Here is a 17,467-nt window from a genome sequence, read left to right on the forward strand (position 1 = left end):
CTGAGCCAGCCAGGTGCCCCAAGAGGTGCTAAGTTGTAAACTATGAGTGAAGGTAAGTTTTTCTCTTTTTCTCCAAATGTGAATTGTGACTGGATTTGCAGTATATAAAAAGACCAAATGAAAACTGGGAGATGGAATATCGTGTATTGAAATGTTTCCAGTCTTGCGGATACTAGCTTTCATAGAGACAAAACATCTGTATTTCATATTGAATATTTCCATTTCCGTCCACATGTTAGGCATGTCACAGACATAACTTGTGAATATAAAAGGTATCTTTCTTCTCCCTGCAAATTGTTCTCTTAATCAGTGTCAGATATGAAAAGTCTCTTATTGTTAAATTAGTCTTCTCATTGACTTTATTGTGAAATTTGATCTCTCTCTTTAGCTTTGTTTTCATTCAAGGATTTGTTATTTGCTTATTTTCCCAAAAATGTGTAGCTACAGTTTGCATAGATGTCTGATATTAAAATCAGTTTCTCCAGCTCTCTAATTCTTTACCAATGAGCAATTACCCACTATAGTGCCTGGGTCAAACAGAGATAGCCTGATAACTCTCTGTAAAGGATGTATGTGGTTGGCCCTGTGGAGAAGCCCTACAATTCAGTGGATAAGAGTCTGGGCTCTGGACTCAGTGGACAAGTTACTTAACATCTTGGACCCCTCCATTTCCTTAGCTGTAAAATCAAAATAATAAAAATATCTCTTTCTTGGGGCTGAGTAAGAATTAAATGAGTTAGTGTATGTATAGTATTTGACATAAGGTTTGGCTCAGAGCAATTCTAAATAAATACCAGATTTTCAGGATACTGAAAAACCATATAAATTTTAGAGAATTACTTAAAAGCCAGTAAGAACAATCACCTTATTTTATAACTTAAGGATCTGAAAGTATAGAAAGGTTGAGAGTTCTGCCCAAACCCATACTGTGAAAGAGGAAAGACTGAACACAGGTGTCCTGAATTCCTGTCCAGAGCTCTTTCTGAAGGGGCCGTCTCTTCAGGTCACCGGAAGTCGTCGAGGGCCCTGCCCTCAGGAAGCTTAAGATCCATTTGGGGAGCCAAGACCAACACAAATGGATAGTCTAGTTCACCCTCCCAGTTGGGTGCTGTGGAACAAAGCTCGCTGTGTAAAAGGTGTTTTGACGAGGGGCTCAGCTCAAAGAGTGGGAAGCAGGACAGGAAACTTTCTAGAAAGAAGTGAGACTTGAGGCGGCAAGGCGCCGTTTGATTCTGCAACTGAAAAGAGAGGACATTTGAGAAGCAACGAGTTCGCTTGACTAGAGAAGCACTAGTCGCTCGAGGAACATCCAGTGTTTAGAAACTTCTCATCACCCCTGCAATCCTCACCTCGACCCATCAAAACATCTAACTTGAACTAGAAGGAGAATGAGTATGTTACTCAATTAAATATATTTTGGAAATAGCTGGGAGGAGGAAGCAAGCAGGATGTAAAATCTCCCTCCCCCTTTCACATCTTAGAAGATGAACTAGGGGACTAGGCTTCCGACCTGGGTTTCTCCTCCTGGGGAAGAGATGCTCCGTCCCTCATCCAGGGCTCTGGGAATGGAAGCCCGGAGCCCCCCACCAGGAGGAGTCAGGCCGCCGCCTGAGGCATGAGGCCGCACCTCTCAGCTCCGGCCGCGTCCCGAAGCACCTGGAAGCAAGGCGATGCTGGCGGGGAAAGAACGAGGGAACTGGAGGCCCAGTGGCCCCCTGAGACAAAGCGGGGCTCTTCGCAGCCTCCCGGGAGGTGCCCCGACCCACGTTCGGTTCCCAGCCAGGCCGCCCCCAGCCGCGGCCGGGAAGCGCGCAGGCCCCAGGCCGGCCGGGCTGCGCCGCCCGCACACCCGCGAAGGGCCCGGATGCTGCTTCCGCCCGGCTCTGCGTGGGGCCCGCGCGGGACTGGAAGGGTGCGGCGGCGTTTGCCGAAGAATTCGGAGAGAGGAGGCGGGGAAGCTAAGGAAGGCAAATCCTTCTTCTCCTTGGCGGCGAGGCCCCGCTCCAGCGCTGCGGGGCGCCGAGGACCCGGCGGCCTCTCCCCGCGGCAGCAGCCTCCGCGGGCGGCCGGGACCACGCAGCGCTGCCCCGCGAGCGATCGCCGGAGCCGAGCCTCTGGCAGCTGCCCCGGCGCGTCCTGAGGAAAGGACCTCGTTTGTTCCTCAGAATGGGCAGATTCCCGGAACCGTATTGCCGATATTTGGCGGGGAGGGAGGAGGGTCCCTGCTCGTTTGAATCGTGGCTTTCTGCATTCTCGCTGTGGTTCTGTGGCGATTTTTCTTTTAAAAGGAAGCAGTCTAAAATGTCCAGGGCGGCTAAAAAGTATCCCAGTTCAAAAAGAAAACAAAACAAAATCAATAAATTTTTGCGCTTTTTTTTCGTTGCAAGCCGTCGCGTATTTTTCCCCTGAACGCCCACGCCTAAAATGAAAACGCAAAACAATCTGATTTCTATAGATTAGGCTTGTGACTGGACGTTTTCCACCACATTTTTTTGATAGGAAAAAAATTTAATGGGCTGTTTAAAAAAGTGGAGACTCATATTTTAGTTGTGTCTGGAAATGTTGAGAAAAAGAAACGTCGGTCTTTTCATTTGTTTCCAATAAACCCAAATGCAGTCTTTCCAGACTATTTTACAGGGCTTAATTGGGGTTTGAGATTGGGTGGGGGGAGGTTCATAGGCTAGGCTCTACTAGAATTGCTTGATTGTTGTTTGCTTTGCTGTTCTGCAATTGAAGTTTAGCTATATTTGAAGGCGCTAAAACGCTGGGGATTCCACTGACAGCCATAGGTGTCCCTTTGGGCAGCAGGTTCTGCTGAGATCAGCAGGACCCCACCAAGGAAGGAAAATGTGGAAAGTTGTGTTGCAAGGAAATTTTGTTAAATTGTATGTGTATTTGGTACATGAGTGAGTCGTGAAGAAAACTAAGAAATATGGACCAGAACAGTTCCGGAGGCTATGCTATGCCATAAACCAAACAGAAACAAACACAGAAAATTTAGGGTTAAGACACCTCCTGGACTGTTCCTTGCATCTCTAAGCCCTTTTTAGCTAGTCTCTAAGCCCTTTCTAGCTGATACTGACAATTTAATGGAGCTTGAACTTGGGCACAGGCAACTCCTCTTTCATCTATTCTTCCCTAGTCTAGGTTCAAAAACAACAACAACAAATATATATGTGTGTTGAATTTTACCTGTTGTATTTTTATATTTTAAGGACGTACGTCTTTAACGGCAAGCAGCCCAATATTTTAACCTTCAAGCAAGATGGCAGAAACATTCAACTGGAAGGTCATTTCAAAGATTCAAGTAATCTTGATGGCTTCGAAATCAAGGACTTAGTGGATGGCTAGTAAACCAGAAGTGGAAAACTGTGAAACTATATCCAGACTGAAAAAAAATCACATAGAATAAATGGGAAGGGGCAAAATCAAATCAGGAATTTTGAATCAAGAAGTACACGGGCCTCAGAATATAAACTACCCTGGTTTTTATTTAGGAAGTAAGGGTAATAATACTAAGTCAAATCAGTCCACCTCTGGGCGCCTTATCTTTCTGATTCATAAAATGAGAGGCTGGGTAAATGGGTCCCTTTCAGTTTTGATCATCTAGGCACAAGAGGTCCTAAGACCGAACTTTTGTGTGCTATCAAAAATGCAGGCAAAAGTAGGCTTGTCTAGAGGAGAAGGTCACCAAAGTTAGCCATCTAATGAGTAGCTTCTCTGATAAGGACGAGCTAACTTGTATTCTTGTGTGTATTGAAAAAAACCATAGCATTTCTAAGAGTGAGAGAGTTATTTTACAATCCCATCCAAAATAAAGATGTTGTCCATGCATTGATTTCAAAATTTTAAAAACAGAAGGGTATCCTGTCATTCAAAACAGTAAATTAAAGACACAGACTCCAAGAGCTTCTACTGCTAGAATGATTATTCTTCGGGAAGGAGCACAAACAGCAGCGACCGTTGTTGTTTTTTTTTTTTTTTCCACAGACGTGCTCAGCCATCAGAAAAGCTTAATAAATCCCTATTTAGTATGCATTTATGCAGTGATTACATGAACTTTGACCTCTGAAGAGCTGTAGCAATTAGCTTCAGTGGTCAGCATCTTCTCCCATCATTCCCAACTGGCTTCCTTGGGTCTTCCTTTCTCATCTCAATAGTCTATGCACTAGGAGAGTATAAAATTTTAAAGTTGACTTTCTACCTGAGGTACTTGCTTTTGCACAAGCAAATTACCCCTTCCTCCTCTCACCTCCTGTCTAAAAAGTCATCTCAGATGGATATTGGGGCTCTGATTGTCGGTATTACTCAAACGCAAATGGATTTCAATTCAATCTTGCCCTGTACTTTCTCGCAAGGAAGATAAGCTCTAACAGCCCGAAGAGCCTCATTTCATAGCTCTTGGCATCTGAAATAAATCGGATCTCTTCTGTCAGGCTAATTTAACATTTTAAAAATCTTCATTGTAATTTATTTTAACTCAAATGAAACCTAGTGGATTGGCAGAAAGCTAGAGAAGGAGAGAGGCTGGGGAAGGGCGGCTGGAAGCTCCCTCCCCACCTCCAAAAAAAAAAAAAAAAAAAAAGCCAGGAAGGGAGAGGAAAGTGTTTTAAGTTTCTAGTAAACACAGTTTAGCAAAAGAATAATAGGAAAGTTGCCCCTTTCCCAAAGAGGGATGGAACTATAATTGTTGCCTTTAGCAGAGAGCTCAGATAAACCGCTGGGACTCATTCTAAAGTGACCCATCACTGCATTCATCTCTTCTTGAACTTTCAGTGAACCTGAGATTAAACAGGGGTGAGCAGCTAAGCAGTTTGTTGTTAGCAGCCTTTTCAACAACCCTTTCAGACTGAGTAAATATTGATCGGTTTGAATCTGATTGCCCCAGAGGAAAACACCATGGCATCTGAATAGCCTCCAAAAGTAAACTTTCAAAGGTGAAGCCAGGAGCAGACTTCAGAGCAAGATCTCAACTCAGCCCTAGGTTGGGGACACCCTGAATTTCAGGAGTACTTTGAATGAGTGTGAAGGAAGTGAGGAGAAAGCGTTTGAAAACTGGAATTTTGTATTGTAATTATCCCAAGTCCCTAATTGAGGCTCTTGTCCTTTTGAAATTTATCAATAAAATGCTATTTTCTGTTTTCCATCTTTTGTTGTTTCAGTCACCATTGCTGTCATTTTCAGGGAGCTAACCATGCTCCTCAAGAGACCAAAACGGAAAAAGAGACCTAGAAATGGGATGTGGTTAAGTGCCTCTGATTTAATCGATTGGGGCAACTAAAAAGATACAAATGTTTTCCTTGTTGAAAGGTATATTAATGTTTCCTAAATGCATTGTTTGTTAACTGATTTATTCCACGATCTAGAGAAGGCTTTGGATGTTTAGCCATAATTAATTGTTCTCCTCTCTCTCAGCTACATTAAAACCAGCACCTTGAAGACTGGAATCTCCAGGATTCCAGCGGGTCCGGCCCTGCTTTTAGATATTGAAATTACGGCAGTGGCATGCAAATGACACTTTAACACATTAAAGAATTTGGAAACCAGCCATCTGTTTTGCTGTGTGGCCTTACACTAATAAACAAAAGATACTGTATAAGGTCAGGGTGGGAAATGAAAGAAAGAGTTGGCCTACTTTGAAGTTCTCCTCCATCCACTTGAGTCTTTTAGAGGCAATCCCGGAGCCCAGGATCCCAGAGCCAAGGGGAGGGCAGCGGGTGCCCTTGATGTGGCCGCAGCAACTGTGCCTGCAAAGTCCAGGCTTGCCCCCTTTGACAGGGAAGTACAGGAAATCTCCTGGGTGCTCTAGGAGGCCTGCAAATTCCAAGTTTTTGTAGGATTTCTCCTCCCACTGCCAGCCCATCCTTTGTAAAACACGCTTGGGAGAGGAAGGAAGTCATATGCCTCTATTTGTGATGCTGTATTTCTCCTCTACCCTTGGGGCTAAATTAAAGCCTCTGAAAATGTGCGAAGGTAAAGGAAAAGTGGTAAGAGGTCTGGGGGGAGAGCCATTTTGAACAATTTGATTTGCTGGCTTCCTCTGTTCCAGAGCAGACACTTGCCTCGGTTGGAAGCAACTTGAATATCGAAACACTTCAGGGCAGCTTTCAAAAGGTCTCCTGGAAGAATCTGTTGAGCCCAGGGAAGAAAATGAAAACTTTTTTCCTGGGTTAGGGAATTAGAACTGGGTTATGGATTAGAGTAGACCCCTGACAGCCATGCTGGCTATGAAATCAAAGCTGAATCTGATGGGAATGAGATGTGTAACCCAGAGGGGGTGGGCAGGAGGACGTGGAGAGAGTGGCAGGGACAGACACTGACAGGACGGATGGGAAGACAGATGCAGTGGGTTTACTGAAGATAGACCATACTCAGTTTAAAGGCTGGACTATACTGGAACACTGCCTGACAAGCCAGAAAAGAAGAGGGGTGAGGTGGAGGTCTCGTCCTCAAACAGCTTTATACTGGAGCTCATTAAATGTGAATCTCTTAGCTCTTGGTTCACTGATGTGAGGAAAGACGGACTGAAGAGTTTGGGCTTTTGAAGGGGGTTCTGTTTATATATACGTCAACATTCAGTTGGAGGTGAAAAGGTTAGCACTTGACCCAGGAAGTATCCATGTTTGTTTCAAAAATAGATCTGCTTCATAAATTTCTTCACCATTCATTTTTTTCCATTATGAACTTGGATTATAATAAAGGAACTATTGTTATTTTAAAGAAAATCAACCTATTAAATAGGCATCAGCTAGGTGCTATGACACTCATAGGGGAAGTTTCAGCTACATAATGGAAAGCATTTATTTTTTTCAAGAAAAGGCCCACCTCTGAAAGTACACATCACCCTTCCCCCCTCCCCACGTGAAATAAGCCAACAAATTGTAGCCAAGCCAAATACAGGGATGCTTAAGCTTATGTGAAACTTGAATATATTTATTACAGACATCTGAAGACCCGTAAACTCTGCTCTGGATCACATTACTCCAGGATCTCAGAGCTGTTCATGATTGTACAGGAAAGGGGGAATATCATAGGCTCACAAAGAATAACTGATATAACTCAGTATGGTACTTCAGGGACATCAAAACATTGTGCGACATGCAAAAGACTATTCACGAATCACACAAAATATACATTCATTGTGCCATCCATCACATTAACAATTGAGCTGAAAATACATCATATCCAGCTAAGATAACTGTGGAAGGAAGAAGCTGGTTTGAATAATACCTTTAGGTTCTGAATAATCCAGCACAAATTTCAAATACAGTGTGGCCAGAGAAACAATAAACGGGTGGGGATGGGGAGAGACTTAGCACAGGAAGCAAGGTTTTTGAACCTTGTGTTCTACAGGCCTTCTTAACTCACTGAAAGAACAAATGCAGGCTACCCTCTGAGGCATCTGAGTTTAAGTGAGCAATTTTATTCTTTAACCCAAAATCACATATAAAATAGTACCAGTTTCAGTTACCCACCCTGTTTTAGTCACTTAATCTAAACATTTCTAGAAAATCTGTATAAAGATAAATCTCTCAGGACAAAGTATTTACAACCAGCAAACACACACATGAAATTGAATTAAATTAAGGGATGATTTAATTGTGTAAACACGCTCATAGTGCATCTCTTCTTTATGAGCTCCTGGACTCTCCTTTCTCTCTATCCCACTTTAAGGGCAAAGTAGGAGAGAACTGTAAATACACAGATAGGTAAAGGATAGGCCTCCCTCTGACATGTTTCTGCTGGCAAAGGAGACTATATGCCAAAGGACATCTGAAAGGAACAGATTCTGTGGAAATCTCCTAAAAGTAGGGAAGGGTGTTGGGGGCCATCAAAACATTGATTATGGCACCTAATCTACATGAAGGAGTTAGCACACACACACACACACACACACACACACACACACACACACACACACACCAATCAAGCCTCTAATCTAGAATTCTCTGGAAACACATTATCCTGGCCAGGAGCTCCCCAGATAGGATCAGAAAGGAAGAGAGAGACTGTAAATGGAAAGGAAGATAAGCTAAGAATGTGCTTTGGGTAGGAAGTCCCCAGCCCTCAGAGGAGCCTGGGCTGCGGAGTCTTGGGGCTGGGTGGGCCTCAGTGGGAGGTAGTCAGAGTGTCTGAGGTAGAAGACCCCGGGGAAGGAATGCAGGGCGAAGAGCTGGACTTCTCTGAAGATTCCTCGGCCTTCTCCTCACTTCCTGGCGGGGTGGCAGGAGAGATGGGCAAGAGGCCCTCCTTCTCTCGTTTCTTCTGCTTCATCCGGCGGTTCTGGAACCAGATCTTCACCTGGGTCTCATTGAGCTGCAGGGATGCAGCAATCTCCACCCTGCGGGCGCGCGTCAGATACTTATTGAAGTGGAACTCCTTTTCCAGCTCAGTGAGCTGCTTCGTGGTGAAGTTGGTGCGCACTGCATTGGGTTGACCCACGTAGCCGTACTCTCCAACTTTCCCTGGGGGCATGATGGGGAACGATGAGAGAGAAAGATAAAAATTTTTACAATCCATATGAGATCCCCTACACGCTTCAGAGCAACATTCAGGTAAAGGGGAGATCAAGAATTTCTCAACAGAAACTAGGCTGGGAAAGGTGACTGATGAGGTGTAAAGTGTTAATCTGAAGTCAACCATTAGCATGGTCAGACCCGTGATTAATGGAGCCTGGAGATATTAACAGAACCAACCCCCCCACGACACACACACACACACACACACACACACACACACACACACACACACATACCCCTACCCACTTCCTATTCCAGAACCTCTAAAACTCAGCCCTTTGGAAAACACAACAGTCCCAGATGCTCCTTTGCCCCACACACCTGGGCAATCTCGCCATACCCAACAACACCGGTGGGAAGCAAGAACTTTTCAAAAAAAAAAAAAAGTATTAATTTTCCTTGGCAACTAAGCAAACAAGCTCCTTCCAGAACCATCAAGGAACATCCAAGGAATGGCAAGACTGACCTGTTTTGGGAGGGTTTCTTTTGACTTTCATCCAGTCAAAGGTCTGCGCTGGAGAAGACGTCTCTGATGTAGGGGAGCGACAGGCTTCTTGGTGGCTGGCGTGGAGAGGGGACAAGGAGTTATTATACGTGGCCAGGGCCAGGCTCTGGTGCTCTTGTCCATATGAGTGGTGAATGTACTGAGGCGAGCCCACCGCGCCCCCAGCATAACCCTGGTGGTGGTGGTGATGCTGGACCATGGGAGATGAGAGATTTCCAGAGTAAACTGCGGGAGCGCACGAGGGGTACCCACCACTTACTTCTGCTTCCTGATTTAACGCGTAAGGGCTGTAAGGCGCGCCGAAGTTCTGCGCGCCATAGCTTGGACCACAACTCGAATGGGAGTAGGACACCCCCAGGTTCCCGGGAGTCTGGTAGGTGGCCGGTTGGGGGTGGTGATGGTGGTGGTGGTGGGGTGGGCTGATCTGCACCCCCCTGCCCACTAGGAAGCGGTCGTCGCCGCCACAGCTGTTAGCACTGACCGCGCACGACTGGAAAGTTGTAATTCCATGGTCGGAAGGGTAGGCTCGAGCTGAGCAGGTCCCTGAGTCGCCACCGCTGAGGATGGGGTATTCCAGGAAGGAGCTCATTCTTGCATTGTCCATCTGTCACTGAGGGACCGGGTCCTGCGAAGCCCTGGTTGACCGTGCCAACTTTCTCACTTCCTCCATGGGGCCGGAGAAGAAAAATGATATGAATGTACAGTGCGCAAGAGGGGGGGCGCGAGGGCGGAGGGCGCCGGGGGAGGGGCACGTGACTATGTCAGCCAATGGCGGAGCCTCCTGCGAAAGTTTGCGGCTCCCGCGGTGATGGATCACCATTTCAGTGGCATTTAAATCCCCGGCGCTCCTCAGTCTAGGTGACGCGCAGTCGCCCCCCCAGGCAGCCCAGGCGGCGGCAGCAGCTGCGGCGGCTGCAAGGGCAGATTCGGAGCGCTGGGCCGAAGGGGAGCAGAAGCCACCCTCTGCGCGCGCCGACTCCGCTCTCCCCCCCTCCGGGAGGTGGGGGCTAGGAGGCATCCCCGTCTCCGCCCCCTCCCCACCGTGCACAGAAAGATGAACTGGCAAGAGGTGAGAAGGGAAGTGGGCTCCGTCTCTCTTGGGTCGGGAATCAGGGGGCCAGAGCTCTCCGGCCTGCCACTAGCTCAGGGGCCGAGCCCGCAGTGCGCGGAGCAGGAAGGGTAGCTCCCCGGGCGCTTTCCCTACACAGTCCCTGCTGTGGTGCCGGGGCAGTGGCGTAGGACGAGGCCAGGCCACCAGCTCTCCAAGCTCGGAAGGGAGAGGGAAGTGCGCAGAGGATTGGCCTGGAGGACTCCGGGTGGGCGTGGAGGGGACAAGAGCAAGGAAAAAACAAAACAAAACAAAACTTCCCTTCTCCAAGGAGGGTCTCCGAACCCTACTCCCTCCACCCCAACTGATTATTAGCAAGGCAATGAGGAGCTTCTGTAATTCGACGCCCGGGAGCGGGTGATTGGTAGTAGTTAAGCTTGCCGGAAAAGGCCGGGGGTGGCCGGGCTCTTCGCCCTCCCTCTCTCCTCGCTCTCCGCCCCTTCCTCCTCCCCACTCAGCTTTGCTCCGGGAGCCCTACGGGATCCCGAGCAGCTCTGCCGCTGGATTTTGAAGGGTAGGAGGCGGGGGAGAAAGATGACGCTAGCGGACGTGGCCAGCGTGGGGGCCGGGCGGTGCGCTGCAGGCCATCTGCCGGCTCCCCGGGACCCAGGAGTCTGCGCGCTCCGGCAGGGGCCTCAAAGGGCGAGACCACAGCGCCAGCAAAATACGCTGAACTCCCCCCCGCAATGGTGCTCGTTTTCTGGAGGGGGATGTTAGGAGTGGTAGAGCTTCCTTTATCCACTAGCCGCCCCCCCCCCCCGCCATTCTACTGCACGTCTGAAGTGGGTAGGGGCTGGCAGGTGGGAGGGGCGGTGGACAGATGGCTGATGGTGGACGGGATATTTTCTTCTTCCCCAACACCTCCTCCCCTTTGTAACTGACTGTGTAGTTCCTTGTGTGAACCTTCAAGTCTTTCCCTAGAGAGACGCGTGCAAATCTGAGCGTCATCCCAGGCCAGGGGTCCTGTTCTCCATCACCCTCATCCTACCCTGATGCTGACGGGGTCGTTAATTGCTGTTTACTATTAGGTTTCGTGTCAACCCTTGGCTTGTAAAGAGAAAATGCCAAACTGAGACCGAGAATTGATACGTTCTTAGGTAAAAGAAATCCAGGGATCATCCAAGAAGCTTTTGCAGCCAGTGCAGTAGAGATTTTTCCCTGACCCTGTTTACCACACCAGAATCGGACAGATAAAATTTATCTGAGGATGGGGTTCCCACTCCCCTCTAGCTTTCCCTCCCCAGTTAGAAGAAGGAAGTTTTGCTTGAGGCAGGCACATTTCAAATGTGTTAGTCAACCTTTCAGGCTTCTGCATTCTGTTCTCCACATATAGAAGTTTCCCTCCCCCCCAACCTGCCCCCTCCCCTCCATGAGGGGAAACTCTTGCAGACATTTGACTACGGATTCCCTCAGTAGCAAAGAAACATTTTCCCCCAAACATTTTCTTTTGAAACGGTATTTTTCTGTGACCTTTGACCCATCCCCAACCGCGGTTAAGAGAGAGCACAGACAGGAAAAGTCATTCCTGCCCCAATTTCAGCACCTGGGGACGTTCATCTTCGAGAAGGGGAAAGGAAAGGCGGCCCTCCTGGAGGCGGCTTTCTTAAGAGCGCCAGGCTTCCAACGATGGGAAGAGAAGGGGCTCCTGTCGGGGAGGAGGTAGAACGTGAGAAGGTCCGAGCTGGCATTGCGGACGGTCTGCTTTCTCCTGGTCTCATTCCTGTCCCTTTGTTGGCTTCTTCAGCCCGGGTTTACGCAAGCCCCTTGGCCGCAGGGCTTGAGCCACAAAGCCATCCCGGGCATCAACCGCTTTCCTTACTCCGCTAGTTCTCGGCCTCCGCGCTCCACTCCTTCCACTTCTCTTCCTCCCTCCGGACCTCATTCCAGAGCCAGCACGGGTGGGGGTGTTTTTCTTGGGGCCACATGGATGCACTTGCACTTAAGCCCGCAAGCACTCGGGCCGGCGACCGACCCACCTCAGCGCAGTGCTCCCGGCTCCCGGCTCCCGGCTCGCAGCCGAGCCTGCTCCGCCCGGGCTGGCCGCCCAGAGCGCTGCTCTCCCGGTGTTGCTTACAAAGGCAGTCTCCTCTGGCCTCGAGCCCGTAAGGCTTCCGTAGCTCAGTTCTTTCCCCACCCCCACGAAATCCTGGGGCTCGTTCCGCGATGTAGAAGACCCTGGTTTTCTGAGCGTGTAGGCCAGAGCCCCCGGATTCGAGCTAAAGTCTCTTTAAATGCCCTGGGAGAGTGGGCGAAAGGAGAGCTTGGTCACTAGTTAAATGATGGCCTGCAAGCGGCTTGCTGGGCTCAAAACGCCTCTTTCAGGGCTCTTCTACTAGAAAGGGAAGGAGCAAGGAGGAGACAAAACGCCGCGGAGGCCCGGAGCTGTTCATGGCATCCGCGGCTCAGCCAAGCTGTTGTTTTAAAAGAGCAATAAAAATGAATTATGACTAAACGCCTTCTAACTTAATGCTTTCGGACGGGGATCCCCGGCAAATACGTAAGAGGATTTTTATTTGTGCATGTGTTCCTGCAATTGATCTCTTTGATGACATTCTCATTCATAGAAAGCGTTTGATTTATGAGCGTAGGACGAATCGCAAACAGCAGCGGCTCAGCCCTGGCTGCGGCCGGGCCGCCCTGCTCAGCTCCGCGCCTGGGGCTGGAGACCCGCCGGGGTCCTCACACGCCTCCGCCGCTGCCAGGATTTCGGGGGCAAAAGGGTGGAGGAAGGTAGGGTGCAAACCCATGGAGAAAGATCGCGATTTCATTGTAACTTCCAAGCCTTAGCTGTTAAGAGCCGGGTTCCTAAATCAACCCGCCCCCCACACATGTTGCTTACACGCTGCGTTTTCTCACGGTAAGTAGCAGAGCTCAGTAAGGGAAAAATCAGCATGGGGAGATGAAAGAGGGGGGGGGAAACAGAACAACCCAGTAACGTGCCCTGGATCACATTTTATTGGTATTTTATTTAAAGTGCTTTTTCTCTTTCTCTCTCTAGAAATTGGGTTAATTTATAACCTAGGGCGCACAAACTCTCCAATTTAAATCTCAACTTGGTAACCTGACTTCACAGCTTTAATGATCCATTATTTGCCATGTAAACAGATTTAAGAATGAAATATTGATTTTTCTGACCCTGAAAAAAGAATCGTAGAATGACTGAACCAGAGGATTGGAAAGAACCCTTTCTGAAGTGCATTTTCCAGCTAGTAACCATTGTTTTGTTTTGTTTTTGTTTTTCTCTACCTTTTAGGTCTGTTTGCCTGGACCCATCAACAGCTGGGAGACTAATCGACCACACTGAAAATGTTTCCGGGATTGTGGGGGAGGGGCTGGAAAGTAGATGTTTGAAACAAATGTGTATAAATAAATGAATTGTTGATAACTTAGTTATGGACCTGAAGACTGGTAGCTTGTTAAAGAAACTCCATGTTCCTCCTTCCTGGAGTTGGGGGTTTCTGTAGGCACTTTATTTCTCCACTTTCAAAAGCTTGGGCTTGGCCCAACTCTGAGGCTGCCCAATCCTGTTTCTATTACCAATTTAAATCTATGGCTTGAACCTCTACACTGAAAAACCAAATCCATTCCCTTTAAAAAGAAAGAAAGAAAAGAGAAAAGAGAAAAAAAAAAGAACACTTCTCAGAAGTCCTAACCATTTTCTGGCTTTCTTTTTTGTTGTTGTCTTTTGAAGACTTTGAACATGCCCCCTTAATAAATATATTAAAATTGAAAAAGAAGATGAATTGTTACCAGAATTTTATTTACCAAATTAGACTAAGAGAGGGAAAAGAAACCGTTATGATCTTTGAGAAAGAGGGGGGAGAAAAAAATAAGAAAGCTACTTATAGCAAAGGAGAATTTATTCTACCAAAAATACTCATGACAATGCATCCTAATGTAATACAAAAATAAAAAGAAAGTGAAGATACAATTATATGATCACTTTCTTGCAGGCCTCCTATATTGCTTTCAGGAAATCACATAGAGGGTCGGTGGATTCGATTCAGAACAACTAAAACTCCAAAATAATCTGGAAAAGGTGGCTCTGAAACTGGATCAGGAGAACCACTAAACAGAAAATCTTCCACATTTAGAGGAGAGACAGGGTAGGTCAAGAAGAAAAGAAAAGAAAAATCAACTCTCGGAATAAAAGAAGGCCAAACCACCCGGTCAAAGGGGTTTTTGTTTTGTGATGCTTTGTTTTGCTTTAATGTTTTTAGTAATTCAGATGCTGCAAGTCGATTGTGGTGAGTGTGTCTGTAAAAAAGTCAAAGCTGTCAGCTGAAATATCTACGGGGCTGTCCAGGGACCCTGGCAAACTGGGCGAGACTGCGTCTGAAAGCTGCAGGCAGGAATCTGTGCAAAAGACATTAAAGTCCTGCAAAGAGGGGACCTCGAGGGCCTCGGGACTGTCATTGTTTAGGCCAGAGCCACAGTTCTGGCCCATTGTTGGCAAGCAGTTAGAAACAGTGGGTGACTGGTGCTGAAAATGTTTCAGATTTTTCTCATTGCTGGTTAAAGGCGAAACTGGGAAACTTTGGGAGTCGCCATTGTGTCCATTGGGAGCCTGCTGCTGAGAGAGGGCATTTTGCTGAAAAGTGTAACCTTCCCTCTCCAGAAGGGCCCCGGAGACGCTGAGGGCTTGCTCGAAGAGCGACTTCTCTTCCTCGTCCTCCTCTGCTTTCTCAGAGTCTTCGAGGCTTTTAAATTTCCCTTCACTGTTTTGGTTCTCCTTGCACTGGGTCTGCCTCTTGTGCTTCATCCTCCGGTTCTGAAACCACACTTTCACTTGTCTCTCAGTCAAATCCAGCAGCGCTGCAATTTCCACCCTTCGGGGTCTGCAAAGGTACTTGTTGAAATGAAATTCTTTTTCCAGCTCTAAAAGCTGCGTGTTGGTGTAAGCTGTTCTCAGGCGCCGCGAGCCCCCGCCGCTGCCATCGGCGATTTCCAGGGATTCTGCGGAAAGGGAAACCAACAAGAGACACACGCACAGTTGGAGGTGGAGGGGTCCGAGCGGGGTTATTCCACTGGAGAATAAATATAGCAGAAAAGATCAACTGCAACAAAATGGCCGCCCCTGGATGCAGCAGAGCTATTGTGCCTTTCCTGGGAGCCCAGCCCGGGGAGACCCCATCTCTTCCACCTCCATCAAATTGCTGCCTGTGGCTCCCCCCCAACCTCTCCATCCGGGAGCAAACTTTATATTAGCCACACCACAATTTATAATTAATGCATCAGCTGCTTAGCTGAGCAAGAGCGATCTATCACTCTTCATTACTGTCAAAAAGCCAAACTCTAGGACAACTAGACAAGAGGAGGTCAGTTCCAACTCAAATAAATCATCCCACATTACACAAGTTAGGGAAAGTTTTCCCCCCCTCTTCTTAAAAATATATATGTGTCTCATTGTGCAGCGCAGGATCGCTTTTCTCTCCATCAGACCCACTTCTGAGCCCACAGGGGAAGGGAAGGCAGCCAAGCATCTCTCCCTCTCTCCCCCTTCTCTCCCAGCCCACGCTCCCCTCCCCCATAGTCGCTCCCTGGGCAGCCCAGAAGGGGGAAAAGGGTCCCGGGGACCTGGGGCCAAGTCTTCGGACTGACCTTTGTGGCCGAGGCAGGCAGGGCCGGTGGCGGCGGCGGCGGCGGCGGCGGCAGAGGCGGGCGGCAGCGCGGTTTTCTTGGCCGCCTTCTTCTCCTTCATCCAGGGATACTCGGGCGGCTGCAGGGCGCCGGCGGGCACTGGGCTGCCGCGGCTGCCCGCGGGGCTCGGCTTGGGGCGGCCGCCAGCGCCGTGGCGAGGGTGACTGCCCGGGTTCAGGCTGGGAATGGTCTGCTCAAAAGGAGGAGGAATCAGTGTCGAGTGTGAAAGCGTCGAGGTCTTGATTGATGAACTTTGAAATGTATCAGCGACAGGGGGAAAAGATGTCAGGCACTCAGCGAGCGACGGCTGGCTATTGATAAAACCAATCTCTCGCTCAAATTCGTAATTCATGGCCTTCTCCTTGGAGCCCCCTCGGAGAAAAAGTTCCCTCTTCTGGAGGGGCTTTGGGGGGGCAAGGCCCAGGAAAAAGGCGAGAGCAGAGGGAAAAAAAAATCTATCATAGAAGATCGCTGCTGGGGTGTTTTTTTTCTAATTCACTGATTACAGCCGTATGGGGACCGCGCTACTATTAAACTATTGAATTCATGGAGACAAGGTTGAAATTGGACCGAATTGGCTGTCACATGATTGCTTCTGCCCAATGACAATTTGGGCTTTAATCAAAAGAAGCCACTGTCTGTTTGATTGATCCAAAAAAGTCGGGAAGGAACGCCTCATTGGGGGCCAGCGAGGCTTTATTTACACTTTTTTCAGGGCAAAAATACATATATGTGGGTGTGGGTGTGGGTGGGGATGCCCGGGAGTGCGTGGGGGCGAGGGTGCCTGCCTGCCTCCTGATCGGCACAGATCTGGTGTGTGCGCCCGCGAGGGTGTGCGAGTGTGAGCCCTGCTGCCGGGCCCGCCGGCGGCTGCCCTCTGCCTGCCCCGCACACTCCGCGCATTGTTTGGGACTGTCGGGAAGACGCCTCGCACCTCACAAATCATTTAAGCACCTCAGTCTGACGCCTGCGGTCATTAACAAAGTAATCCATTAATCTTCAAAGTTTTGACACCCGAGAGCCCCGCATCCCAGCCACATAAGTTCTGCTGAGGCTGGAGGCAGGAGCAGAGGGAGAGGGGAGGTGAGACAGGGAGAAGAAAGAGAGAGGGAAGGAGGGAGGGAGGGAGAGGGGCAGAGAGAGAGAGGGGGAGAGAGAGAGAGAGAGAAGGAGAAGGAGAGAGGGGAGACACAGAAAAGAAAGGATTCATTTTGGGGTCTCCCCTCTTTTATTCCCCTTTCCTTCTCCCCCTTTTCTAAAACCAGTTCCTGGATTTCAGAAGTGATCCCTGTTTTCCTTCCTCTCTGTCTCTCCCTCTTTTCCTTTTTTCCTCTTCTCCCCTCTCCCCTTCCCGCTCACTTCTATCCTCCTCTCCCTCGCCAAACCCCTCCCGCATGCCCTCGCCCCCCTCCCAAAGCCCAGCTCGGAGTGCGCGCCCCCCGGACCCAGACCCCGGCCCATTGTTAGCCGGCTTTTCCAAGGCAGCTATGCATCTGGCTCCAGAAGGAAGCGGAAGACGGGAGGCGGCTCTCAAAGCTTCCCAACCTTCCTGTGCCATCAACTTTTCCAGAGGGGCTCGAGAAAGATAGATGCATGTGCCAAGCAAGACAACAACCCCAGGTCCATGTGTCCAAATCCCTGTAGCCAGGGCGGCGGCCAGCCAAAGCAATGCCACCCCGAGCAGGCTCCTGCGGC

General features: G+C 48.8%; 2 protein-coding genes and 1 long non-coding RNA gene across 4 annotated transcripts; 1 reads left to right on the forward strand and 2 right to left on the reverse strand.

Moving 5' to 3' along the window:
- Positions 1-6,922: 6,922 nt before the first annotated feature.
- Positions 6,923-9,722, reverse strand: HOXA1 (homeobox A1). Of its 2 annotated transcripts, XM_027574658.2 has the most exons (3): positions 9,284-9,722; positions 8,986-9,080; positions 8,279-8,465 (listed from the first exon to the last, which is right to left on the reverse strand). In XM_027574658.2, the coding sequence occupies exons 1-2, from the start codon at positions 9,626-9,628 to the stop codon at positions 9,021-9,023; spliced, it is 405 nt and encodes a 134-aa protein (XP_027430459.1). In that variant the 5' UTR covers positions 9,629-9,722; the 3' UTR covers positions 8,279-8,465; positions 8,986-9,020. The 2 variants fall into 2 exon arrangements, with proteins under 2 accessions (XP_027430458.1, XP_027430459.1); XM_027574657.2 differs by having other exon boundaries at positions 6,923-8,465; positions 8,986-9,722.
- A 140-nt stretch (positions 9,723-9,862) lies between these two features.
- LOC113911775 lies at positions 9,863-13,869 on the forward strand. Its single transcript, XR_003516597.2, has 2 exons — positions 9,863-10,093; positions 13,386-13,869. It is a non-coding gene; the product is annotated as an uncharacterized LOC113911775 (long non-coding RNA).
- A 150-nt stretch (positions 13,870-14,019) lies between these two features.
- HOXA2 (homeobox A2) lies at positions 14,020-16,277 on the reverse strand. The gene is made up of 2 exons (XM_027574656.2): positions 15,734-16,277; positions 14,020-15,088 (listed from the first exon to the last, which is right to left on the reverse strand). Exons 1-2 carry the CDS (start codon positions 16,122-16,124, stop codon positions 14,349-14,351), a joined length of 1,131 nt encoding a protein of 376 aa, XP_027430457.1. The 5' UTR covers positions 16,125-16,277; the 3' UTR covers positions 14,020-14,348.
- Between the last annotated feature and the right edge of the window lie 1,190 nt (positions 16,278-17,467).

Source organism: Zalophus californianus, chromosome 12 (assembly GCF_009762305.2).
Source record: "Zalophus californianus isolate mZalCal1 chromosome 12, mZalCal1.pri.v2, whole genome shotgun sequence".
NCBI lineage: Eukaryota > Metazoa > Chordata > Mammalia > Carnivora > Otariidae > Zalophus > Zalophus californianus.